Below are 26,349 nucleotides of genomic sequence, written 5' to 3'. Positions count from 1 at the left end.
TCTAAAGCCACATGACTATCCACCTAGCATGTGACACAGCGCCTATCATGACAGCCCTATTCAGCTCTAGAATGATGCAGCAATCAACATATTAATAATTTCAGCAAATTTTTTAGCAAGTACAGCATTATTAACTCAGCAAACAGCCCAACAATTTCCTACACGTCATATTTAACACATGGGTCATCCTTCCTATGATTTTTCACAGCATACAACCACAATACTCTATCATTCGGCTATCAATACGCTTCAATCACTCCCCTTCGCCTAGAATCACGCAAGAGATTGGAGTTTTCCAGTGATTTGGGGCAGAAATCAACCGAAAAGGTGAAGGAGAGAAGAGAAGGGTCGAGGGTTTTCAAATAACCCTCGCGCAGCTCTCTTAAAACCCTTAAATACAGTATGAAACGCGACGCTCTCGCTACAGCGACAAATTCTCGCTGCAGCAACACACCCTCTCGCCACAGCGAAAAACTCAAAAGAAACTGCACTCTGATTTCTGCAGAATCTCGCTACAGCAAGACCTTCTCGCTACAGCGAGACTGTCGCTCTCTTGCTACAACGAGACTTCTCTCGCTACAACGAGAAGGCAACAGTCGCATGCCTTTCTCTCTGGGAGCTCTCGCTATAGCGAGAAAGCCCTGCACCAGAACTTAGGCTACTCATCTCATTTCAATTTCAGCCACTAACCAATATATACATACATAAATATACCTCTACATCAGCTCAACACAGCACATTCAATTATAATTCAACAATCAATGCAATAAGACAAGGTAAATACATTCAAGTCATATCATTCAACACATTCAAACCAAGGCATTACACATATCGTTAAAAAAAGTCCATTTATCTTTGTTGGAACTTCTTGTTCTCCTACAACATCATGAAAAACATAAAAATAAATAATTACTTGTGATGAATATAAGAAAATAATAAGAGATTTGATACAAATTAATCAATTAAAAATAAGATTTAATATATTATATTATTTAAAAATAAGACTACTTTATGCTTATTCAAAAAAATAAATTAAAATATATAATAATTTAATGAAATAAAATAAAAAATATCAAACTTGAAAACACATATTTACGTGGATAGGCCATGATTGCAAAATACAAAGAAGAAATATGACAATAAAAGAAGTTGAACAAATTTTCAAAAGTTATGTAAATATGACTTATATAAAAAAAGAAAAAGTTCTTTCTGAAGATATATGAAAAGTCAGAAAATAAAAAATTAATATCATAAAAATTGTCTTTTCATTCAAAATTTACTTTAATGATATAATATATAATATAAAACAATAATTCACATTCAATATATATTTTAATTTTTGAAATATATATTAAACTATATATTATATTAAACTAATTAATAAAATCATTTAAATATGTAACTTAACCTTTCATTAGAAATGTAATTTAACAATATATAGTATAAACTAATAATTTTATAAATATTTTAATTTTTAAGATATATATTGAACTATATATTATATTAAACTAATTATTAAAATAATTTAAATATGTAAACTTGTCTTTTCATTAGAAATATAATTTAATAATATATAATATAAACTAATAATTTTATAAATGTATTTTTTTATTTAAATTACATTTTAATATCTGAAGTAAATTTTGAAATATAAATTTAAAATTTATGAAAAAATTAATTTAATAATATATAATATAAAGTAATAATATTATAGGTGTAATTTTTTAATTCAACGTATATAATATAATCATAACTTCTAATAAATTCTTCTTAAATGTATTTCATAATAAGTATGAATCATATATAATTTTAATTCATAAATTTTAAAAAATATTGTTGTTAATTTTAATGAATGGTAATTTAAAGTAATTTCTAGTATAAATATTTACGTGTTGCCATTTGCAATATAATATAACCATTAATTTTAATATTTTTTTAAATACAATTTATCAAATCTAATAAAGATTCTTTAAATATAATTCAAAGATAATAAGTATGAATAAAATATAATTTTAATCGGTAAGTTTTACGTTTTGAATTTTAATATGCAGAGTAATAATTAAATACAATTAATACGAGTAACTTTATAGGTTCTGAATTAATTCTTTAAACATAATTCATCAATTCTAATAAAAATTCTTTAAATACAATTCAAAGATAAATAAGTATGAATAAAATATAATTTCAATTCATAAGTTATATATTTTGATTTTTAATGCATAGAGTAATAGGTAAATAGAGTCACATATATAAAGATGATTTTATACGTTTTAAAATTTAATGGATAGGATAATAAGTAAGTGTAGTTAACTTTACATAGAAATATAGATTTTTTAAATACAATTTATCAAATCTAATAAGGATTCTTTAAATACAATTGAAATATAATAAATATGAATAAAATATAATTTTAATTGGTAAGTTTTACGTTTTAAATTTTAATATGGAAAGTAATAATTAGATACAATTAATATGAGTAACTTTATAGGTTCTGAATTAATTCTTTAAACACAATTCATCAATTCTAATAAAAATTCTTTAAATATAATTCAAAGATAAATAAGTATGAATAAAATATAATTTCAATTCATAAGTTATATGTTTTAATTTTTAATGCATAGAGTAATAGGTAAATAGAGTCACATATATAAAAATGACTTTATACGTTTTAAAATTTAATGCATAGGATAATAAGTAAGTGTAGTTAACTTTACATAGAAATATAGATAGATATATATAGATAGATAGATAGATATAGATATAGATATAGATATAGAATATATAAATATATTAGAATAAAATTTAAAATTTAGTAATTAAATTTTTAAAATATTTTTTAAAAATTATTTATCATCTTTAAATTAAGATAGTAAAATTTTTATTTTACTTTCATTTATAATTATTTTATCAATAAATTATTAAAATTTAAAAAATCTTCTCAAGATAATAATTTATTATTTTTTAAATAATCAATGTTGTAATATTTATTTTTTTATTATTTATGACCTAATTTCTTCTTTTTTAATATAAAAAAATAAAAAAGTAAAATTTTAAAAGTTAAATAGATGGACAGAAAATATTGCATTGACAAATTTATACCTAAGACTATTTTCAGCAATGATTAAAAAGAAGGATAAGAAGCCGAGAGAAAATGAAAATGATATATTGCTATGGAAGTGTGACAGTGACAATAAATATAGTGTGCAATCTGCATATCACTACATTCATCATTTCTTGATTGTATGTAGTGGTTTAGAGTTGAGTCTAGTGCAAGTCTTATGCAAGATTTAGAAGGTCAGTGCACTGAGAAAAGTATTGATATTGGTTTGACGTATGTTGCTTAATGCAGTCCCGATGCAAAAGAACTTGATTAAACATAGATTGACGATTCCCTTAGAATTGAAAATAAGGATATATTGCATCTTCTTTTTTTTTTGCATCGTAGTATCTCTTTGAATGTGGTATATGGTGTTTGAATGATTTGATGTCAGTTTATACTTATATGTAAATTTGCACGAGACATTATCAAGCATGTGTGGAATCTAATGTGAAAAAAATAAATAGAAGAGAGTTGTAATAGTATAGTTTGCAGTAATATGGACAATTTGATAAGTGGCTTGCAATAATGTATATGTGAATAATATTAATGATCCCTTAACATATATTATTAATTTCTTTTATAGTTGTAACGGATTAGAGTACCATTGTATTCTAAATTTATTCTTAATAAAATATTAATGTTTAGCAAAAAAAAAAAATTAAATTAAAAATAGATAAAAAAATAAATATTTAAAAATATAAAAATACTTTTAATTAGTAATTAAAATAAAAATATTAATAATTATTCATTTCACTTATTTTATCAAATAGTGTTATTTTTATTAGATATTTTTTCACTAATAAAATAAACTTTTAGCTCATTATATTTTACTAAACACATTCTAAGTAGGGAGTTATTTTTTTACAAACAAATGTAGGAATCTTAAATTAAGATTATTCACATGTTTAATATTAATATTTTAAAAAATGTGCCTAAAATATAATATTTGAATAAAAGTGAGAAAGTTTTAGTCACATTCATACAAAAAGTTCAATAATTATTTAAACATACTAAATATATATATATATATATATATATAATTTTTAAAAATCACAATATCAAAAATTAAAATTCCTATAAAAAATAAAATTATCATAAATAAGAAATTAATAAATTATGTTATTTTTATAAAAATAATATAATTTAATATTATTAATATATTGAATTATCTAATTCTTAATAAAAATTTATTATACATAAGTTTTATTATTTTTTAACAAAAATTTTCTACTTAGCAAAAGCTTTTATAAAATTTAATAATAAATTATTTTTTAATTCTTATACAATATTTTTTTGTAATTTAGTCCTTATAAGTAAAAAAAATTCACATCATTTCTCATATAAAATTTATTTTTAATCCTTTTTTTGTCATTAGGTACATTGTAACGAAATTAGCTTTTTCTTTTATATGACAAATATATATATATATATATCCAAAGTGAGTTTAAATTATCTTTTTAATCCTTTTATAAGAATTTTTTTTTATAATTTAGTTCTTAGATAAAAATATTGTATATCAGTATCTATATAAAAATTTATTTTTAATTTTATTCTTATCATTGCGGCGATGTATCAATATCAAATGATATTTTTTATTTTTTCTAAAAGAGTATTTTAAAATTTTCAAATAAATATTATATTTTACTTTAACTTCATATTTTGATTTATCTTTACATAAATATTATTTTTAGCATTTTCATCTTTAATATCATTACTTATATGCTTTATTATATTTTATCATAATCTTTATTTTTTTTTTCAATCATTCTTATCTCAATATTTTAAATTTGAATCATATTTTTTTTAAGTGGTGCTTAAAGTTAATAATTTTTTTATTTATATCTTTAGTACATTTATAAAAATCTTTAAATTATTACTATAATTATTATTTTTATTTAATTTTATAACTATAATTAACTATATTAAAAAGATAATATTGAGATAAAAATAATATGAGAATTAATAAAAATTATTTTAAAAATATAATAAAGCAGACAATTCAAATATTTGAGATGAAAATATCATAATAATACTTTCGTAAAGACAAATAAAAACATGAAATTCTCAAGATAATTCTTACCTGAGTTTAAAATAAAAAAAGTTAAGTTAAAGCTCAACAATAAATTAAAAATGTTAGATAATAAAATATGAATTTTTTTTAAATAATTTGAAATATTGCTTAAAAATAATGAAAAATGTCACTTAACACTAATATAAAAATATTATCATAATAATAAGAATAAAATTAAAAATAATTTTTTTAATAATGATTGATAAATAAATTTTCTACTTATAAATATTAAATTATAAAAATAGTTTTGCACAGGAATTAAAAATAATTTAAATTTATTATATTAAAAAAAAACTAACGCTTTGTTATAACATACTGTAGCTGCGGCTTGAACGAAATTAAAAATAATTATTTATATAAAAATTAATATACAACATTTTTATAAGAGATTTTGTATAAAAACTAAAATAACATTTATTCTTAAAATTTATAATTGCATATAAAAATCTCACAGTTCCCATGTTCCCACGTTATAATGAATTTTACAAGCCTTAAAAAGTTAAAACAAATCAAATTAATTTTAATGTAGATGGGTGGAACCGGTTGGAACTACCTCACTTTTTGTTGATTCTTGGTTCGGTGGCACATATAAATAATTAAAATTTTGTTTCAGCTAGTGTGTGTGAAGCAGTTGTAGAAGCACAAGTGTGTGAAGAGAAAGAAAGAGAGAGCTTGGTTTTGGTTTTGAAAATGGACTTTGTTCTTCTTTACATACTACTTGTGTCTGCTCCAATCCTTTTTTGTCTCACTTTTGTGTCTCTGCCTCCACCATGTAAGTAACTCTCTCTTCCCTGTCTCATTTTAATAGTAGTTCCCATGTGGTGTTCAACCTCGTACCCAAGTTGCACACTTTATGAATACAAATGGTTATATAAATGTTTGTTTTTAGTTCTATATGTGATATGATAACTTAGTCATTTCTTGAAATTTTTAAAAATTGTTATAGTTTTATACTATTGTTGTCGCTGTTTGTAGAGTTAAATGTTTCTGTGAAAACTGTAATTCAATAAAGTTTGTGACTTTTATTTTTCAGATTTTTTGGCATGGAAGTCACGATGGTCTCTCCCTGTGGCTGACTTGGTTTTAAAGAATGGGGTGATATATACCAGTGATGACTCTCTCCTATTTGCAGACTCCATGGCAGTGGGCAATGGGAGGGTCGTTCGTGTTGGGAACCATTCATTTGTCCAGGTTATACTTGTTGGGGTGCTAACTTCACATCCTAATTCCCATTTGTTGGGGCAAAAAAAAGGAGCAATTTTGATTGAAGTCATTGAACGTTGTCGTTGCTGTTGTTCACATATGTGTGCTTCAATTGCAAATGTGCTTTTTGAATTTTATGTAGGAGTTGGCAGGTTGTGGAACTCAAGTTTTGGATCTTGGTGGGAAGGTTGTGGTTCCTGGGTTTATTGATTCCCATGTGCATTTTATTGATGGTGGATTGCAGGTATAGTGCATGTCACTTTTTTCTTAGGGTAAATTACGCTCACACCCTTTGAGGTTCAACAAAATTTCACCCAATAGCTTTTCTTTTTTTTGACCCTACTCAAAGCTTCCTTAATTTATGTAACAACATAACATTTTATACCCTTCTTTATTACACAAACCATCTGTATTTCTTATGCAATTATATGAATAGTGAAGGTCAAAATAATGGAAAAAAGAGAGGGATATCGGGTGAAATTTTGTCAAACCTCAAGGGGTATGAATGTAATTTTCCATTTTTGTTAGTGCTTCTTTTGTACCACTTTTGATGTGCCTGAGTCTGTTTATTTATTTATACTTTCTAAAATGATCATTTGGATATATGGTGAATTTACTTTAACGTGTAATAGTCATGGAAATCCTTATAATCTCTAAATTTTAGATTCTTTAAGGTACTTATGTAGAACTGCTAGAGTATCAATCAGATGCAGTTTATAAGAGAGCACATCACAAAGTCATGTTATTGCAGGATGAATTTGTTTCTGGGCTAGGTTGTGCTTGAGCTTCGAATCATTTGAATATATGAACTGAGTTTTGTTTTTAATGTGAGAAATCCTTTATGTTTGCAAAACAACAATGTGTTCCCTGTTATAAAATCCTGTTAGTAATTGCAGATGATGCAGGTGAAATTGAGAGGTGTAAATAAAAAGGAAGAATTTATCAGAAGGATCAAAGATGCCGCACAAAGTAAGCCTTGAGCTTAGGCATGCTTATGTTAAACTCATAAAAGTGTAGCTCAAATACAGTGTGTTCTCCTATCAAAGAATTCTCTCTCACTCTCTCACTCACTCACGCGCGCACACACACACACACACACTGCTATATTTACATTTATCCTACAGCTGGGTGTCCTAATTAAGGAGATAATAACAGTTACAAAGTTACAGCTTTACAATCGTGGCTTTGCTGGCTTTAATTGTCCAGCTATCTTATGCCTTGAATTTGCTGGTTATATTGACCAGAAAATTTGCTCATAAATTCCAGTGATAGCTTATTTCTTAGTTTTGATGGAGAGATAATTTACATATAACTCGTTTCCTTGAAGCTATATGTGTCAATTCATATTTCTGTTTCTCTGCCTACTCTAATGCAGACCGTGCTTCATTCTTCAAACCTGATTGAGGTTCCAAAGTTAAAATTATCATCCAAATATTATGTTGATGTGACTCAAACAAAGTTGATGATACTTGTGGTTACGTTTCCATATATCATAAAGCTGCTCTTTGATTCCATTAATTCTTATTCTCAATTTAACTTTTCATCTGATGGGAGTTGGGAGTTTTGTTGAAGTTGGCTACTTTACGTGTAGTTTCTTAAAAATGAACCTACTTAGTGGATTTTAGAAAACGTTGCCATCCTTTCTCTGAGTAATAATGCTGGAACAAAGGATTACAAGCATGTGGTTAAATCAACTCTAATATGTTCATCAAATGGAAAATGTTACATGGAACAATTTTAAAGTGGACACATTTCTAAATTCTGAATTTTTATGTCTGATGTATGCTCATTTTTTACACTTTTAACTTAAGGCACAAAACAAGGTTCTTGGATTTTGGGTGGTGGATGGAACAATGATCTGTGGGGAGGAGATCTGCCAGCTGCCTCTTGGATTGATGATGTTACTCCTAATAATCCTGTGAGCTATTTACTTATGTTCCTTCCTTTTTGAAAATCTTCATTCACAGCAATATAATCTTATTTGAAGCATACAAGCAGGTTTGGCTATCAAGAGTGGATGGTCACATGGGTTTGGCTAACTCAGTGGCACTAATGTTAGCTGGGATTACAAATTTAACTAACGATCCAAGTGGGGGAACTATCATGAGGAATTCCAATGGAGGTAATAGTTTATTATCTTTGTATTAAAAGAAATTCTGATCATTCTGGTAGTTTCATTGTTTTGTAGATAGAGTGATGAAGTGGATTTCAAAAGAATATGAGACTGAATATTGGACCATCCTACAAGTAATATGGGATTGGCCTTTTTATATCCTACTCTTTTTAATTAACAATATCTCACTGTGAATTTGTAAATCTCAAAAGGCATTCACTTGGAGTACAGAATTTTAGTCTCTGCATTTCTTTATGATGATTTTCTGGTTTCTATGTTGAGTTTTGTGTCTTAAGATTTTAGGGTAATTAAGCATTGTTAGATATAATTATTTATTATTCTCCACCTAAATGCTTAAGCTTTTGTAAGAATTGCTCCTTGACATGGTATCAAAGTCTCTCTTTCAAGAGTCATGAATTTAAGTCTTTCCATTGCCGTTATTCTTTCCATTATGGTAAAATGATCTTGTGGCACTATCCATATGGTTCAAGATTTGTATGAGGGGGTATACTTGAAAGTGTTAGTCTCAGCAGCATTAATTGTATAGGGAAATAAGTTTGGTGGAGAGCTTAGGAACATAAACATTTTTTAATGAAAGAGAGGTAGTGAGTTGAATATTACCACAATCAAGATAGGAGTTTGTGAATCATTAGCAACTGTAATGTAATGTGTCATCATGGCAAGAGAGGCCCATGGGTCATCCATGGTAACAAACACTTACACTTTAACAGAGAACGTATGAAGGTTTAAGAACCCAAACAGCTATGGTTGTTTGGCCAGGAAGGTGGCGCGTGGCTTTCATGCACGGGCAAGGGCTTCTGTGGTGTGGCAGTGTGTGAAAGCCTGTTCCATTTCAACCTTTGTGGCATATCTAATGGCATTTTCCTTACTACTACCAGCCTATTACTCACCTGTTTGTCAGTCTGCTTCATCTATTTTTCGATGTGGATTGCATGTTTTGGTGTTATGTTACAGACCTACAGTCAATATTTATATTCATTCCCCCAATGCAAAATTCTAATTGCTAGTTTCATTTCAAGATTCTTTTTGGTTCTGTATTAGCTAAACTGATACAGTGTAACTAAGTGTTGTTATCATGCAGAACCTACTGGACTGCTAATTGATTCTGCAAGGACACTTGTTACCTCCCAGATTCCAGAGGATTCAGTAGATGATAGAAGGGAGGCATTGCATAGAGCAAGCAATCTTGCCCTAACAAGGGGGGTGACCACAGTTGTTGACATGGGAAGATATTATCCTGGGTTCTCATCTGATCTTTCTTGGGATGATTTTTCAGGTTTGATCTAATAGTTTGAGTTATATGTGTAGCTCATAAGATGACACCTTTTTTGTATTTTATATTGGTATTTTTTTTCTTTATTAGTGTCATTTACTTTTCTTTTACTTTGTATATCAATTGAATGCCACCGTAGTGGGGAAAGCTGTTTAAATGTTCAAAGAACTAATATAGCAACTTCATTCTGCTGTACTGAGTATTGAGCTATACTTGAAGAAACCCGCATAATCCATTGAAACGCAATATAAATAACATAGTGGATTTATAACAGTGGGTTTAGACTCTAGAAGATTTACCTTATTCTATTGCATAATTTCATTTGTGTAATATCTTGAGCTGATCTAAAGCATATTATTAATATTTAAATAATTAAAACAGGAACAGAAAAACAGATATGATGTAATTTTAATCTGAGTGACACAATCCTACAGCCACGGATAATGCCGTTAAAATTTTGAACTGTGACATTTTCTCTGATTTTATGAGATATATAAAAGGGCCTTATTCTTGAGCTTAGTGACCTTCATTCGTTTCTTTATTTATTGTTTTTTTTTTTAATTGTGCAGATGTTTATCTATGGGCTAATTCTATGTCAAAAATGAAAATTAGAGTGTGTTTATTTTTTTCAATGGAGACAATGTCAAGTTTGGTGGTACGTCTCCTTTCAGAGCTTATGATTTATCTAATGCTATAATCTTTCTGCCTTGTTTGCAAGTGAAACTCCTCACTTATCAAGGAAAAGTTTGAAAATGAACCAAGAACAAATTGTGTGATAAAATATAGCATTTATAAGATTCATATCCATACTTTCATTCAGTGGTCAATGTATTGGAGTTTATGCACTAGATTTTTTTTTTCAAGTGAGGAAGCTTAGGTGTGCCCCTCTCCCAATTAGATGACTTCCTAATAATTGGCTTAAAAGTGCTTCACAAAGAACACTAGGACTGTAGAATGTGGTGGATGCTTGCCTTATTTGCTATCCTTGGAGCATTTGGATTCAGAGTTTTTTTCTTATGAAAAGGTTGAACATGTTGCATGTGTTTAGTTTTCAGCAATAATTGGTTTGAAGGAAACTACTTGTGGATATAAATTCATCATTTCATTGAGACTAGGGAGTCTTGCTAAAATAATTTCCATGGTGTAACTCTTTGTTCAAGTCTCTTTGAGGATTACTCATCCTCATATTTTGACGTTATTGTAGAATGGCAAAAGGTTAGCTGTTATTTGAACTAGTGATTCAGAGCGAGAAATGTCATAGACTTCATAGCATGTTTTTATTGCATCAGACAATTAAGAACATGGCAATCTAGTGAATAAAACTTGTTAACTGATATAAATCCAAAATAAATCATAATTCCAATGTGTGAAGGAAAATTGGGAATGGGCTTAGGGCCTTAGGCCTAAACCAACTTCAAAAGCTAGCTGTGTCAAATTTTAACAGTGCCTGAAGTCACATTTTTACTGCTTAGGACGTGATCAACAAAGTGGGTCATTCCTTGAGCGAATGGATTTATGTGGGTGGTGTCAAAGCATTTGCTGACGGGTCGTTGGGTTCCAATAGTGCATTGTTATATGAGGTGAGACTAGGCATTCAAATTTTCTGTTAATTTATTTTTTTATTCTCTCTCCATTGTCTATCTTTCTTTGGTTTTGTACTAGATATGGGTTGTGGGTGACCACGAGCACCTATGTTTTGAGAGAGAAAATTTTAGCTTCTAGTTTAACCATGCACATCTAATCATGTAGTTTTGATGGGTTAACCATGGTATTTCAAATTTTGTAGCCATATATTGATGACCCTGACAATTATGGCCTACAAGTGACTGACCCTGAAGCTCTTCTCAACATGACCATGGATTCAGATTTAAATGGTCTACAGGTGATTTATTCTTTTGTTATTTGTTACCAACCTCTTATGTGTTCATACACGATTTTTGATTATCAGCTCAGTTGGCTGGCTTCCTGTTATTTTATTTCAGGTTGCTATTCATGCTATAGGGGACAGAGCAAATGACCTTATCTTGGACATATATGGCTCAGTTGCTTCTACAAATGGGATGAGGGATCGTAGATTTAGGGTAACATTTTTGCAAAAACTTGGAAAGCTTCAATAATTTTTTTTTATCAATGATGGGGAAATTTTTCTTCAATGACCATTGTAAAGCAAGTCAAGCAACTAAAGCGCTGCTTTCAGATTGAGCATGCCCAGCAGTTGGCATCTGGGACCCCAGGCCGATTTGGCAAACAACGGGTTGTTGCATCCATGCAGGTTTCTAATGATCTTGTGGCTTTTTATTACGCTTAATATTATAGATGAACTGGTACTAGAACAATCACTAAAATGGCTTATTTCTTACAAATTTGGAGGGGTCAGTGGAAAAATTATACTCACACTTCTTGAGGTTTAACAAAATTTCATCCGATGCCCCTCTTTTTTTACCCTACACAAACCTCCGTTAATATATGTAATAACATAACATCGCATATGCTTCTCAATGACACAAACCTTCCTTGATTTCTAATGTAGTTATATAAATCAGGGGAAGTCAAAGTAATGTAAGAAAAGGACCTAAGGGTATCAAATAAAAATCTGTTAAACCTTAGGAATATGAATGTAATTTACCAAAAAGAATTGCTGATTCTAGGACCAACAATCAATTATATTCAGTTGCATCAAGATAGTACTTTTTCCAAATCTTACTTGTAGAAACAGATATTTGAAAATCCTAGAATTTTGTCCTGTTATGAATCTATTCTCTTCACTAATCTGTTCCCCAAACCTGCCAGTGGCTTTCTCCCTACTTCAATTTAGCTCATTATTGTCCTTTCCTCAAGTGACTTAATAATAAAGAACACTTTAAGATGGATTATATACGCCCTATTATATGTTTAGATAGTAGAAACAGTGCCCCTTACTAGATTTGTAATAATTTTTATTATTACCATTCATCAACAGCCAGATCAATTGTTGGATGATGCTGACTCTACTAGTAAAAAGCTTGGCAAGGATAGGGCTGAAAAGGAATCATATTTATTTCGATCGCTCTTGGATAATGATGTATTAGTGGCATTTGGTTCTGATTGGCCAGTAAGTTTGCAACATTTTATTAGTACTCCTCACCTTGCACATTTTCATATTTCATAACACAAGTTAAGAGGTACTTTGCATAATGTTATGTCTTTCTTTTACAGGTAGCAGACATCAATCCTTTGAGTGGTATTAAGACAGCAATGAGAAGGAGGCCTCCCACTTGGGAAAATGCATGGATTCCATCAGAATGCATTTCATTAGATGATGCAATAAAGGCGTAAACAACATTAAAGCCTTCATGTTATTCTAATGTTATTGTTAGTTTGTCAAACTGAGAAGAGTAGTCGAAATATCATATGGCATTAATATCATGATGTAGTATTCATGGCCTGCACATTTTTGTTTTTCCTAACTTCTTCGTATGATATTTTTAGTAATTGTATTGCTGTATGTAATCTTTTTACTGCTTGCTCAGCTGAGTGGTGTTCTGTCCTTTTATGATCAAATTCCAATTTTCAGTTCATATACTTGCATGTTTTTCTTTTACTGTTTCATGCATGATTCTTTAACACTCTTGTCCCCTTGACAGTTACACCATTTCTGCTGCTCGTGCAAGCTTCCTTGACAAAGATCTTGGATCCTTATCTCCGGGGAAAATGGCAGATTTTGTCATATTATCCACCGATTCATGGAAAGACTTTGCTGAAGAAGCATTGGCATCAATTGAGGAAACCTATGTTTCTGGTGTTAGAGCATATCCTTGAAGGTTTTCTATTTCAAGTTAGATTGTAAATTTGTAGTTCATTTTAAAATTTTCATCCCTTATCTCACAGTATTTTCATGCTGGTCCCTATGTGGAAAATTCTACATTCTAGTTCCTCCGTACAAATGCTGACATTATAATAATTTTAGATTTTGTCCTTATACTGGACAACATTTTTTTTTGTCCTAGCTTTTTTATATGTAAGAACTTTACACTTCATAAACTTTACAATTTGGTTTTCACCAGGAGACATGAAAAACATTTTAACATTGTTATAATTCGACAAATGGTGACAACCGATCTGTAAACACTTTTATGTAGGAACAAAATGTAAGGTTCTTTGATGATTTTCTTTTCACGTGAGAATATGAGAATAAATATCAACCATTGGATCTTATCATTCCTAGTCTTTAAAATATGAAAGTTACGTGACAACAGACAACTTGACTCTTTAAATTAATTACGTGATATTAATTAACATATATAATCTCGACCATGATCTTAATTAACCTACAGTCATGTAATATATATCGGGAATATATTAAATGAGAATATGAAAATAAATTTTAATCATTAAATTTTATCATGATTAAAATTAAAATATATGTAATATTTTTAAAGTCACATTTTTAGAAAAAATTTATATGATGTATATATTTTAATTTTGATTATTTATAATAAGATTTAATGATTAAAATTAATTTCTTTCATTTTTAAGTAAAAATAGTTTATTTGATTTGTACTCTCTCTTTATATATATATTTACATAAATGTAAGTTATGTTCATTCCTACACAATTAATAACTTAATATATAAAATATTATTTAATTATATATTATTTAAATTATCTATGTCCTATGGTTAAATATTTATAAGAGTGTTATCAAAAGATTCTTATTTTCATAAATTTTAAGAGTATATATTACGTTAATTTGATGCATATCAACAAGGTATCAAGTAATTGAATCAATATTAAATTTTGCATGGATAATTTATGTGATTGAAATTTATAATTTAATTATTAATTTTTGTTAAAACAGTGTAAAAGTAAATATAACTTATACCTGTACGCTTATATTAACATTTTTATCATAAAAAAATGCTAATATTATTTTATTAAATTTTTGTCCATACATAAATACATATTTAATCGATTTATTTACTATCTAGTTTAGCGGAAATATTGTAAACAATTATTAACTCTTTTTTTTTAATTGTATCATTTAGTATAGTGACTTTTAGGTAGTAAATTTTTATTTATTTTTCCTAATATATTTCCTTTTTATTTAGTCATTTGTACCTCTGCATTTCTTATCGTTTATTATGAATACTTACGTATTGAATTGGATTAATTTTTAAAAATGAAATTACCTGCTCTAAATTAATTTGTTTTCGTATAATCTCATTCTGAAACCTTTCTCTTGTTTCCGTTGGTATTTATATTTTGAATTTTTTTATATATTAATCCATTAAATTATGTAAAATTTATAATATAATTTCAAATTGATTCAACAAATATATTATTATAAGTTGTAACAGATTTATTAAAATTATATGAAATGAAACTCTAAATTTAAAATATATTTTTAATTACTTATCAATCCTACAATATATATATAATGAAATTAATTTTAAATTAAAATATAAAAGAAATATTCTTAAATAAGTATAGACAATATAATTTTCTTTTCAAGACTACATGTATCATGTTTATAAAATTTGATGGGTTGTAAAACTCTCCGTCACAGTGTTTATATTGTGATAATTATAAATTTTTTTAATTGAGTATTATTATTACACATATATAATTTGGATATTATTTATAATAGGCTAATTTTAAATTTAAATTTAAAACTTAGTCTAGTTTAATTATTTTTACATTATTAAAATTTGTTTAATGTTTTTTTTTAATTTGTTCAGATTATCATCCTGTGTAAAGGTTTTCGTATGGACTCGAATTTCAATGTACTTTCATTGAAAATGACATTTTTCACTTCTTCTTTAAAAATACTTCATTTGAAATTGTAATGCCTTGACCCTTGAGAATCGAAAAAGAGTTGTCCTCAACCATAAACAAGAAAAGTGTATAAACTCGATTTAGCTTTGTATCTAAAATGGCACTAAATTCTGTATCTCTTAGAAAGATTATGACATCTGCAGAAAATGTCAAGTTTTGCTCGTAGGAGAAGCCTCTGTTTTCATTTGAAAATGGAAAAAATCTAGGTATAATTTCTTAAATATTTTATATTATTTTTTAAGTAAAATTAAAATTTTATTTCAATCTTTTGTTATAATACTAAATATAAATATTTTATTGTTTTAATAAAAAAATAATATTAAACTTAAATAATTATAACTATTTTTCTTTAAAATCTGTGCTTCAGTCATTGTAGAAAAAATTTGCTTGCTTTGTAGAAAGTTAACGTCCAAATATTCCTTTTTCAGTGCCATCCAATCATGTCGTGACTCCACTACTTCTGTATCAAACAGCATACGTTTAAAAATTAATTCAACTCAGATTTTGGTATTTAGTATTTTTTTTCTATATAAAAAAGGAGCTCACATTAATAATATGTTTAAACTCACTTATAATATTTTTAATAAATTTTGAAGCACACATTAAATTATATTTAACATGAAAATCATAACATACACGAATTTAAGAGAAAATGCAAATAAAATATGTCATTTAAAGCATTATTTGAGCTAATGATTTTGTATATTTTATATTTTATAATAAATTTGAATTAATAATAAAAAAGAGTGTTGTGTGGCTAACTATGGCGGAGAGTAGGGTAGGGTATGGCATAAGGGCAGAGTTAGGGTCTCCCTAAAGGCTATAGAATGTGTAGTGTCGAAAAGCATAAAAAGGCGCACAACACAAAAACAGGATTCAGATAGAATGAAACATTTAAAGTGTTGGTTGTTCTCACCAAAGATTATAGAACTCTGAGGAAGCAATGTTCACCGGCGCGGTGGCTATGGCAGCAGAGTGTGACATGCGTATAGTATAAGGTGCGTATACGTCTCCCCTAAGCCTATACCTAATACCTATCTATACACATTACTGCCTAACCCTACGAATTTCACTCTGCCAATTATGGCTCTGTCATGAGAGACCACACTCCACGCCACAATAATAGACAGAGAGAGAGAGAGAGAGATTAATAATATAAAAAAGTAGATAAAGAAGGGTTGATTATGATTTATGAATCGAGTTGGCGAAAGTGCCAAACAATAGAGAGGGGACCCAACTTTCATTCTAAGGGCTATTTGTTTCGAATAAGGCCAATTTATAAGGCACTTAGGGTTAGGCTGTGATGATGACCTATTGTCCTTCATTAGACCCCCTATCACCCCCATATAGGTCTTATGTTGGTCCCCCTCCCTACTCTTTTTCTTTTCTTTATATACTTTTTATTTTCAGTCCCAAAAATCCTATTTTTATTATTATTCTTGTTTCTTTTCTTTTTTCTTTTACTTTTTACTTACACAGACAAAAGTTAATTATAATTATTTTTCTTTTCTCTTTAAAAAATATTTTTTATATGATAAAATATTTTATAAGATCAAATAAGAAGATTACCTATCTCTTTGAGTGTTACTATAGTGTTAGAATTATCTCAGCCATGCTTACCAAACCAGCTCACTGTGTACCCAATCTTATTAACAACCCGTTGACATTCTTGAAATGCTTATAAATTGCTCATTCATTTTTTTAATGATAAATAAAGGATTAATGGATCATAATTAATAAAAATTAAATTTATATTGCATATTTATAATGTATTTAATAAATACTTAAAATATAACTCATATACTAAACAAATAAATATATTTATTTTTATAAATAATATATAATTGTCTCGTTGAGACAAAAACTATGATAAATAAAAGTATAAAAGTAATTAATACATTTAGTATAGGTATTTAATTTTAATAATTAAAAAACAGTGAAAATATTTCTATAAAAAATAATAAGTTATTTACATTTATTTTGTTAAATGTCGAATCAAATTAGTTTAACTGTTTAATAAATTAATTTTATATTTAAGTTTAACTACAAATTTAAATTTTACAAAATTAACAATAAAATATTGTAAAAAATTTGAACCTCTCTGTATATAATTTTTTTATTCATCTATCTAAAGAAAACACTATTCCTATTTATTTATTCACAAAAATTAAAAATAATATTAATTATTATTTTATACCATTACTCTTATAAAATTTAATTACAATAAATAAAATATTTATATTATTTTCAGAGTCTAAAGATTAAAGAGAAAAAAGGTTATTATTTTTAAATTAATTTTTATCAAATATATCTAAACACAAAACTTATTTAATATAATCAATATCATAATAATTAATTATATCTAACTAATTGTTAAAATATTTTATTTTTCTAAGAATCTAAACATACACTTAGTTTATATACTTTTTTTTCACTCAAAAGATAAATAAGAATAAAAATAGAAAATGTCAATTATATATATATAAAATATTAGTAGATTGTAGTTTTATATTAAAAGTATCATTAATTTATACCCTAATTTTATATAAAAGTATCATTACTTAATTTTTATATTTGAATGTTATTTTATCTCTCTTCTTTAACTTTTTATATTTTCTCATAATATAAAGTGTCTATTAAATATTAAAAAATATTTTAAGATTATATTTGATAAAAATATAAAAAGCTAAATAAGTTAAACTTCAGTTTTATATATTTTAACCAGTAAAATTCAAGCCTTAAATTTAATTTATTAAAATAAGTAATTTAAACTTTAGAAATTTACTTTATTCGATTTTTTTGAGTTCGGGATTTTTGGATTTTCATGGGAAATTAACTTAGTTATTTTCATTATATGGAATAGTTTAATTGATTATGTATTTAGTGATAAATTATAAATATTTTTTAGTTAAATTTGAAAACTGATGATTAGTTTTTGTGAATTCCTTTCAATTTTTTTAAACGTATAATTTGTTTTCTAATATTGAAAATCAAGTTAATTTTCTTCTTTTAATGTGTTTGGAATAAAATATACCAGAGAACATTTATCACGATTAAAGATTTTTTTTTAATGTTATCAAACCTGTTTAAAAATATCTTATTTTTTAATAAGTAAATATAATCGAATTCAGTATTTGTTATTTTTCTGTTATTATTATAATATATTTTTCTTCATTTTTTTCATTTTTCATTTATTTAAAAAAAATCTCTCATGTGTTTTAAGTTAGGGATTAATTAATTTAAGTATAAATTGTGAATATTAATTGTTAAATGACAGATTTTTAGAAAATTTCTTAAATGGATGTATTTTAATAGTATTATCAAATTAGACGCTTTTTAGATATTAATTTATTTACTATACTAAATAATTTTTTTTACATTATGTATTTGTTTTAATTTAATATTATTTAAAATTTTAAAATTTTCATAATTTATTTATAATTTAATAAATTATAAATTTTTCATAATTTAATTATAATTTTTTTACATTATACTCTTTTAAACAAATATAAAAATATAAAATTTCGAAAAAGCCATGCAATATGTTTTTAATTATTTTTAATAAATTTCATTCAATGACATAAAAATTACTAATAATAACTAAAAAATGTGTCAATAAAAAAATACGTATATAACAGTAACTTTTTTTTAAAAGCTGAAATTAACATTCTAAGGTTTGTAACCATGTTTAAACCTAAAAGGTACGTGTTTTGTCTAATTTTCTTTAAAAAAATGGAACATAAAGTTATTTAATTTAATTAAAAATTTTAATTTAAATAAATAGCCGTAAAATAATGGTTTAGATAAAAAAAAAGCTGTAAAATATTTAAATTTAAATGTGTATTAACAAGTTTGACTTAGTTTGAAGGTATTAATTATCAGGCTAAGTAGAATAGTAGATCAACTTAATAAAATGAACTGAAATTGACAGCTATATATAATCAGAAGGCATGGGTTATTGTTTTTCAAAGAATTGTGAAAGTAAACCTTCAAACAACATTGCCACGTTATCCTTACTTTTTAAAATTAAAAAGAATTTTCACAAGCATAAGACTCAATAAAAGACACAAAATATATTTTTTATTTTAATGTAATTTGATATATGTTTTATACTTATATTTTTAAATTTAATCTGTTTGAGGGTAAACTTTATATAATATTATCAAATTGTGTGTTTAGAATATTTAAATGAATCCGATTTTTTTTCAAGAATACAGAAAACATAATATGATAATAAACATCTTTTCACTGAGATCAAAATTCATTTGTGATATATATAACCTGAAATGAATAGATAAACCTAAAGGTTAACAAGCAGGCTGTATTAATTTAGCAAAAATCTAGGCAATTTTTGTTTACCAATTAATAGTTTTATAAAAATTTAAAAGTTTGCTAATAATATCTTATAGAATTTGTTTCAACTTTCCAAAGTTATATTGTTTCAATAGATCTTTATTTGATAAAAAAAAATTCTTTTTTTATTCTAACATACGCATATTTTCTTATCAAATGATAAGAAATTATCAATCTAAATTTAATAAGTATTTAATTGAATTTAGATTAAAGAAACAATATTTTTTAAGAATTTGTTGGGATAAATTTTTAAGAAAGATTAAAGCTTTGTTAATTAGTATCTTAAAAAAGATTAATAATTATATTTTTTTTGGAAATATTAATTATATTAAAATTATGATAAAATTATATTAGCAATAGTTCTCAGTAGAAAAACAAAATTTCAATTATTTTAACTGATATCTTAATTTGTTAAAAGATAGTTTTCTTAAAACAAACGTCTCTAATCATGCACTTGATTTACCAACATCTTTAACTCTTCGTTTTTTTTGCATTTTTTCCTTGTCCAGTTTCCAACAAATCAGAAGGCAATGATGACCCTTTCTTCAGCAATGAATTCAGAACAAAAAACGTGCAAGAAACTGTGAAAGTTTAACTACACATACTTTGAGCAGCAGAGAGAGGGCACCAAATTTGCTTTATTAGAGACACATAACTCCAACAATAATTACTCACTCACCTTTCTCTGTCCGAGAATCTGTTAAGTTAAGTGCAGTTTCAGTGTCAGAAAGAAACCTGTAGCAGTAGTAGTAGCTTCCTGTAGCAGTAGTAGTAGCTTTTGTGGGTTTTCTCAATGCCAAACACACACAACACAAACACCAAATTCCCATCGCCATCATCATCATCATCATCATCATCATCATCATAGATCCCAGTTTTCATCAAACACAATCTCAACTCAGCATCCAACAACATTCAGCACTTTTTCTTTTCACATACACGCACAAAAATTTTCAAAAAATAAAATAAAAATAGAAAGACCCTCTAAATCTAAACCTGAGAACTGAGAAGAGTGTGAGACCTTGTTCCAGTAACCATGTTAGGCCTTAGAGACCTAGTTCTCATAGCTCCAACCCCTTCTCAAGTTTCACTTCACCACCATCAACAACAACAACAACAAACCCAACAGCCCATTTCAGCTGAACACCATGCCAACCTCCCTTTACCTTCTTCAGCCTCTCTCAGTGTTGGCCTTGGCTTTTTCCCTCTCTTAACTGCTACACCATGCATGCCACACCCTCATGATCACACCAATGATGTTCAAGTCCATAACAATACCACCAACAACTATTGGAACCTCAACATGTGTGGCTCCGAAGTGAATTCTGCAAGAGAAGGAATGATGGTGGAAGAAGACGATGGTAGAAACAAGCACTTGATGGAGGGCGAAGAGAGTGGTGAGTTCAGGGTGTGTGAAGATTGTGGCAACAGGGCTAAGAGAGATTGTAGCTACAGAAGGTGCAGGACTTGTTGCAAAGGACGTGGCTTTGATTGCAGCACTCACGTGAGGAGCACGTGGGTTCCTGCATCTTTAAGGCGCAGTAGTGGTGGTAGCAGTGATGGTGGCGATGCTAGTGCTTCCAAGAGGCTAAGAGCTTTGGGGTCATCCCAGAATGTTGCTGCTACCTCTCACAGTTCCACTTCCAATGCTACCACAACCAAGAGCTGTAGCTTAGATACTAGCTCTTGTCATCAAGGTACAATCATTTTCAGTTTTCATTTTTACCCATGTTGGGTACAGTTTAATCAAACCCATATTTAATAAGAATCACATCATAAATTTAAAAATTTAATAAGGTTGAGTTTAATTTTGATATATTTAAATTGTGAATCAATTAGAAAACATTTTAAGTGTGAATTTTAAAGTAGTTTATAAAAACTAATCATTTTTAATGACACAATGACTTGGAATTTGATGATAATGTGAAAAATATCTTTATACAGTCACTCTATTTTAGTTAAATTTTAAGTTTTTTTTACAAAATGTATTGAAATAAGTTCAGGAAAAAAACTTCGAAGATAGTATAAGTTCTTTCAAGTACGTTTGGTGTGGTACAATTTTGGAGTTTGGATGTTGAAATGATTCTCTTGAATTGCAGATGCTGGTTTCAAACAGTCTTTGCCACGGCATGTTCATGCACCTGCTGTGTTTAGGTGCCATAGAGTGTCTGCTATTGGCAGTGGTGAAGATGAATTTGCCTATTTGGCCACGGTTCGTATTAGTGGCCATGTGTTCAAGGGGTTTTTGTATGATCATGGTGTTGGTGGGAAGAATGAAGTACCAAATGTTTCAGAACTTCAACTGGGAAATAATGGCAGTGGAAAGAGCAACAGGGAATGTTCTGCAATTGGGGTTCCTAACAGTGCCTTCCCTGCTTCTGCTTGCTGAGATTGCTTCAAGGTACATCATTGACCAATCTTAACCTAAAGTAATATTACTCTGTAAAATCTTTTCAATTTATTTTAAAGTTTTTTTCAACTTATTTTAATAAATTTTATGATTAAATTTATGAAAAAAGTTCTCTTGTAAAAAAAAATTATTAAATAAGTATTTAGTTAAGTTAGGTTTCTAAATGCATATTATATTTAGTTAAAATAATGACCTAGTATTTTAGGAACTTAAATAGGAAATACTTCAAGGGGCTTGTTTGGCAATAGTGAGAAAATTCTTGTACCTCTCGTTACTTTTACAAGTAAAACAGCGTCAATTTTTCAGCAATGAATTGAGCTATTGGCAGAGAACTAAATCAGGAAAATAAATATAAAAAAAGAAATAGAATTAGCACCATAGTGGTTACCCTATATGCCTGCATTTGCAAAGGAAGGATATAAGAACAGTACACTTTACTTCTAAAATATCGTAAGTATCAACTTTTATGCAGTGGTTAATTTCATATGAAATGTAGCATATAGAGGGGGGTTCATCAAGATTCAAGGGTAGTGGTCACTTTAAAAATGTCACTTTCAATCAAAGGACAACAAGACAAGCATTACACGTGCTCTTCTCAATGTCCATTGAGAGTGTGTTACATCTCCACTAACACATTGTCATCAATGTTACATTCATGCATCTGATTGATCAATAGTTCCATACTTTACTGCTCAACTGCACTTTGTCTACATATATTATCTGACATCTAGCAATCCACATCGATTTTTATTTTAATATACTTTTCCTTTTTAATTTTGACTTTTGGTATTTACGGCAGGACATGGGAATTCTGTTCTCCACTTCTCCTTTCCACCCACACTTTTTTAATATATACATAGAGACACAATGTATCAAGTGAAATCAGTCTATATATATATATATATATATATATATATGGGAGACAAGTAAATTTGAATTGCATATATATATATATATGAATGGAGATTAAAAGATTTAGAAATTACATAATTACTTAAAAGGATTATATATAAATTTTAAAAAAATTCACATGTTTTAATTTTCATCATGAGATGTAATAATCAAAATTTATTTATATACCTATATATATATATATATATATAGATTGAATTGTTTCTTGTTCCATATTTTATGTGGTTGTCTATTATATCCTTGGTCCCATGCTGTTAAAATATTAAACATATCGAATTAAATATTTTAAATTAAAAAAATAAACATTAAATAATTTTTTTGTGTTTTTTTATACAATAATTTTCAATAAGTCTTTATTGTTTTCTTTGTTTTTTTTTTCCTCTTCTGGAGTTCATTGCACAAAGTTTGGCAATAGTTATGTAAATATAGTCTCACTGGTAGGATTGAATTGGATGCAGAGAAAATAAACAAAAGGGTAATGAAACGGAATTGCTTATGTGATTATCTTGTATGCATACTCGTAGTTACATCTCTTCTTGCTTGAGACAATTTCCAAAGAATGTCACATCTCATAGCCATAATAACTTTAGCAACATTGGTACCATGTAATTGTTGAAGTTCTTCCTTATCTTGTTGCTGATAAAGGCAGCCACCATTGTGCAGCAATATTTGTTTGGTGGGGATCTTTATAGCCTCACCTTCATTTGAAGTTTGGGTTGATTTCAAACTTTCAATCATGATAAAGGAAAAATCACCCCACTATATATTTTCTTAAAGCAATCTGTCAAGTACTAAAATTTTCAAAGTAAGCATCCAAATTATTTCCTGAAATTATAAGAGTTGATCAATTTAGTTACTTTTTAAAACTTTTGCTTAGTCTTAACTTTTAAAAACGAGAATTTACCTCAAAATTCTCATCTTCCCACCATCTCTTTCCATCCCTCCCATGTCGAGTGTCAACCCACTTTTTGTTGTCTGTTTCAATTTCTTGCTTACAAAGATTTCACCCACTTGTTAAGTCTTCCCATATTGCACATCAAATTATTGGAGGGTGGCTTTGTACTCTCAACATAGTTGCTTATTTTAGCAACCGACTATGTCCTTAGTCTTGACATCATTCTTGTCCTTGATTCCTATGTCTTGAAAACAAAAGAAAAGAGTAAAGACTCAATAAAGTGAAAGTTAAGGATGTGATAGAAAGTTGTTGGCAGAGGGAGAAGTGGGAATCCTTAAATAAGAGTAGGCAAAGCACACCAGTGATTTGTTGACTAATGTTTTATTATTTGTTTATATTGCAATTTCATTTTCTTGGTTGCTTTATTCCCCTTGTTTAGACCAGAACTTTGTGGTGTGATTTCTGGTTACCCTTTTGTATTTGGTTCAACATGTTCTTGATCTAGAGTGGATAAATTGAATTTTAGATTATTAAATTATTGACCTAATTTTACTTTATGTAGGGTGTGAGCTAATTTGTTGGACTTAATTATTTAAACAACTTGTATTCAAAATTAAATTAGTTTATATTAAGAAATCTACAATGAATTATTATTATTTGTTTTGACATGATATTTGGGTAAACCCAAAAAAAAATAAAATCGACAATTTTAATAATTAAGTGTAGTCCGTTTAAATAAACGAGTTGGCTTATATTGGGCGGTCAAATCAGTTGATACCTTTTTTGAATTTTTCTCTTAATTTCAGATAATTATTTAAACTCTTATAATATATTTGTATAACTTATTCATTTATTTCTTTTCATCTCATTACTTATTTTACTTTATACCTTTTTTGAATTTTTCTCTTAATTTAGAAAAAAATTATAAAGCATATGCGTATGAAAATAAACATTTTATTTGCCAATGACAGGTGAAGGATCGGTTTGGTGACACAGAAGACAGTTCATTCTGATATTTTACCGATAAACCTGACTACATATGTTCTTCTGTTATTACGTAAATTTCTCTTCTACATAATGTTTATATGCATACATAGGGACCTAGCTTCAATTTCTTGCATCAGAATTGAGACATTGATATTGCGGGATTTTAAATTCAATGCTTAGTTAAACTTTTATTTTTATCTCAATATTCATAAAGGTTTTACATGGGTCCAGAATTACAAAAAGAAAAAGGAAAAAAGAATTCAAAACTGCTTAGGGGGGAAGAAAGGTGATATACTGGTGAAGATATGATCCACATAGAACTATAAACAATGTGATTAATAGCCCAAAACGTTATTAGGATTAAGAAAATCAATGAATGAGGCAAGATATGCATGTGTTTGTGGTTTCATGTTATTTTTCACCAAATTTACAGCTACTACTTGGACGCTCTTTGTAGTAGGTTTTGAAATTTTAAGGCACGAATAGTGGTAGACTTGTGTGAAGATAGGCACTATGTGTAAAGGTGATGTAATAAACTACCATTATTGACTTAGCGTGTTGATATGAATAAATCAATTTTACATTTAGGGCAAAAATGAAGGTGACCTAATAAAAACTACCAAGTTTTTGGTACACTATATAGATACACTAAGAAAATAATAGATAATGTAATAAGAATAAGTCAAACAAATAAGACATAAAGTAAGAAAAATTTAATTAAGATATATCAACAATGCTTAATTAATGTTTTACTTTTTCTTCAATCATCATAATGGTTTACATGGGTACATAATAAAAGAACTTGTATATTACACTCACATGTACTCATTTAAAAACTCAAACTCAATTCGCAACGGATATTACCCTAAGTTTCACCAAGACTATAACCAAAGCTATTAGTAGTGCAAGACTATGTCAATGAGACAAAAAAAATTTAATTAATGAATGAAGTGAGATTAAGATTACAATAAAATCAAACAAAAAATTGTAATTTATAATTACAATTTTATGATTTCTAATATAGCTGATCTAATTAGAAGTATTTAATAAAATTAATTAAAATGTATTATATGACTAACAAATAAAGAATATTATAGAAATGTAATATTAAAATTAAAAAAATTAAAGTTAATACACGTGTGTAATTTATTTTTAAAAATAAGATGAAATTATTAATAGTTATAAAATACATACTAT

The 26,349-nt window shown here is 27.6% G+C and overlaps 2 protein-coding genes across 3 annotated transcripts; both read left to right on the top strand.

Moving 5' to 3' along the window:
• The first annotated feature begins 5,795 nt into the window (after positions 1–5,795).
• LOC113865042 (protein LONG AFTER FAR-RED 3-like) lies at positions 5,796–13,852 on the top strand. Of its 2 annotated transcripts, XM_027499384.1 has the most exons (15): positions 5,796–5,943; positions 6,205–6,362; positions 6,517–6,618; positions 7,271–7,343; positions 8,186–8,292; positions 8,373–8,496; positions 9,590–9,784; positions 10,351–10,436; positions 11,254–11,361; positions 11,568–11,663; positions 11,764–11,862; positions 11,979–12,053; positions 12,741–12,872; positions 12,977–13,092; positions 13,405–13,852. In XM_027499384.1, the coding sequence occupies exons 1-15, from the start codon at positions 5,862–5,864 to the stop codon at positions 13,577–13,579; spliced, it is 1,728 nt and encodes a 575-aa protein (XP_027355185.1). In that variant the 5' UTR covers positions 5,796–5,861; the 3' UTR covers positions 13,580–13,852. The 2 variants fall into 2 exon arrangements, with proteins under 2 accessions (XP_027355185.1, XP_027355187.1); XM_027499386.1 differs by lacking the exon at positions 5,796–5,943 and having other exon boundaries at positions 6,209–6,362; positions 11,949–12,053; positions 13,405–13,740.
• A 2,686-nt stretch (positions 13,853–16,538) lies between these two features.
• Positions 16,539–22,337, top strand: LOC113866157 (protein LATERAL ROOT PRIMORDIUM 1-like). Its single transcript, XM_027501043.1, has 3 exons — positions 16,539–16,581; positions 20,980–21,645; positions 22,048–22,337. Exons 1-3 carry the CDS (start codon positions 16,539–16,541, stop codon positions 22,335–22,337), a joined length of 999 nt encoding a protein of 332 aa, XP_027356844.1.
• Positions 22,338–26,349: the final 4,012 nt, after the last annotated feature.

The sequence above is a fragment of the Abrus precatorius genome, unplaced genomic scaffold, assembly GCF_003935025.1.
Source record: "Abrus precatorius isolate BTA unplaced genomic scaffold, Abrus_2018 Scaffold4, whole genome shotgun sequence".
In the NCBI taxonomy this organism is placed as follows: domain Eukaryota; kingdom Viridiplantae; phylum Streptophyta; class Magnoliopsida; order Fabales; family Fabaceae; genus Abrus; species Abrus precatorius.
Note: the sequence above shows the minus strand (reverse complement) of the source record. Positions and strands in the feature narration are given on the sequence as shown.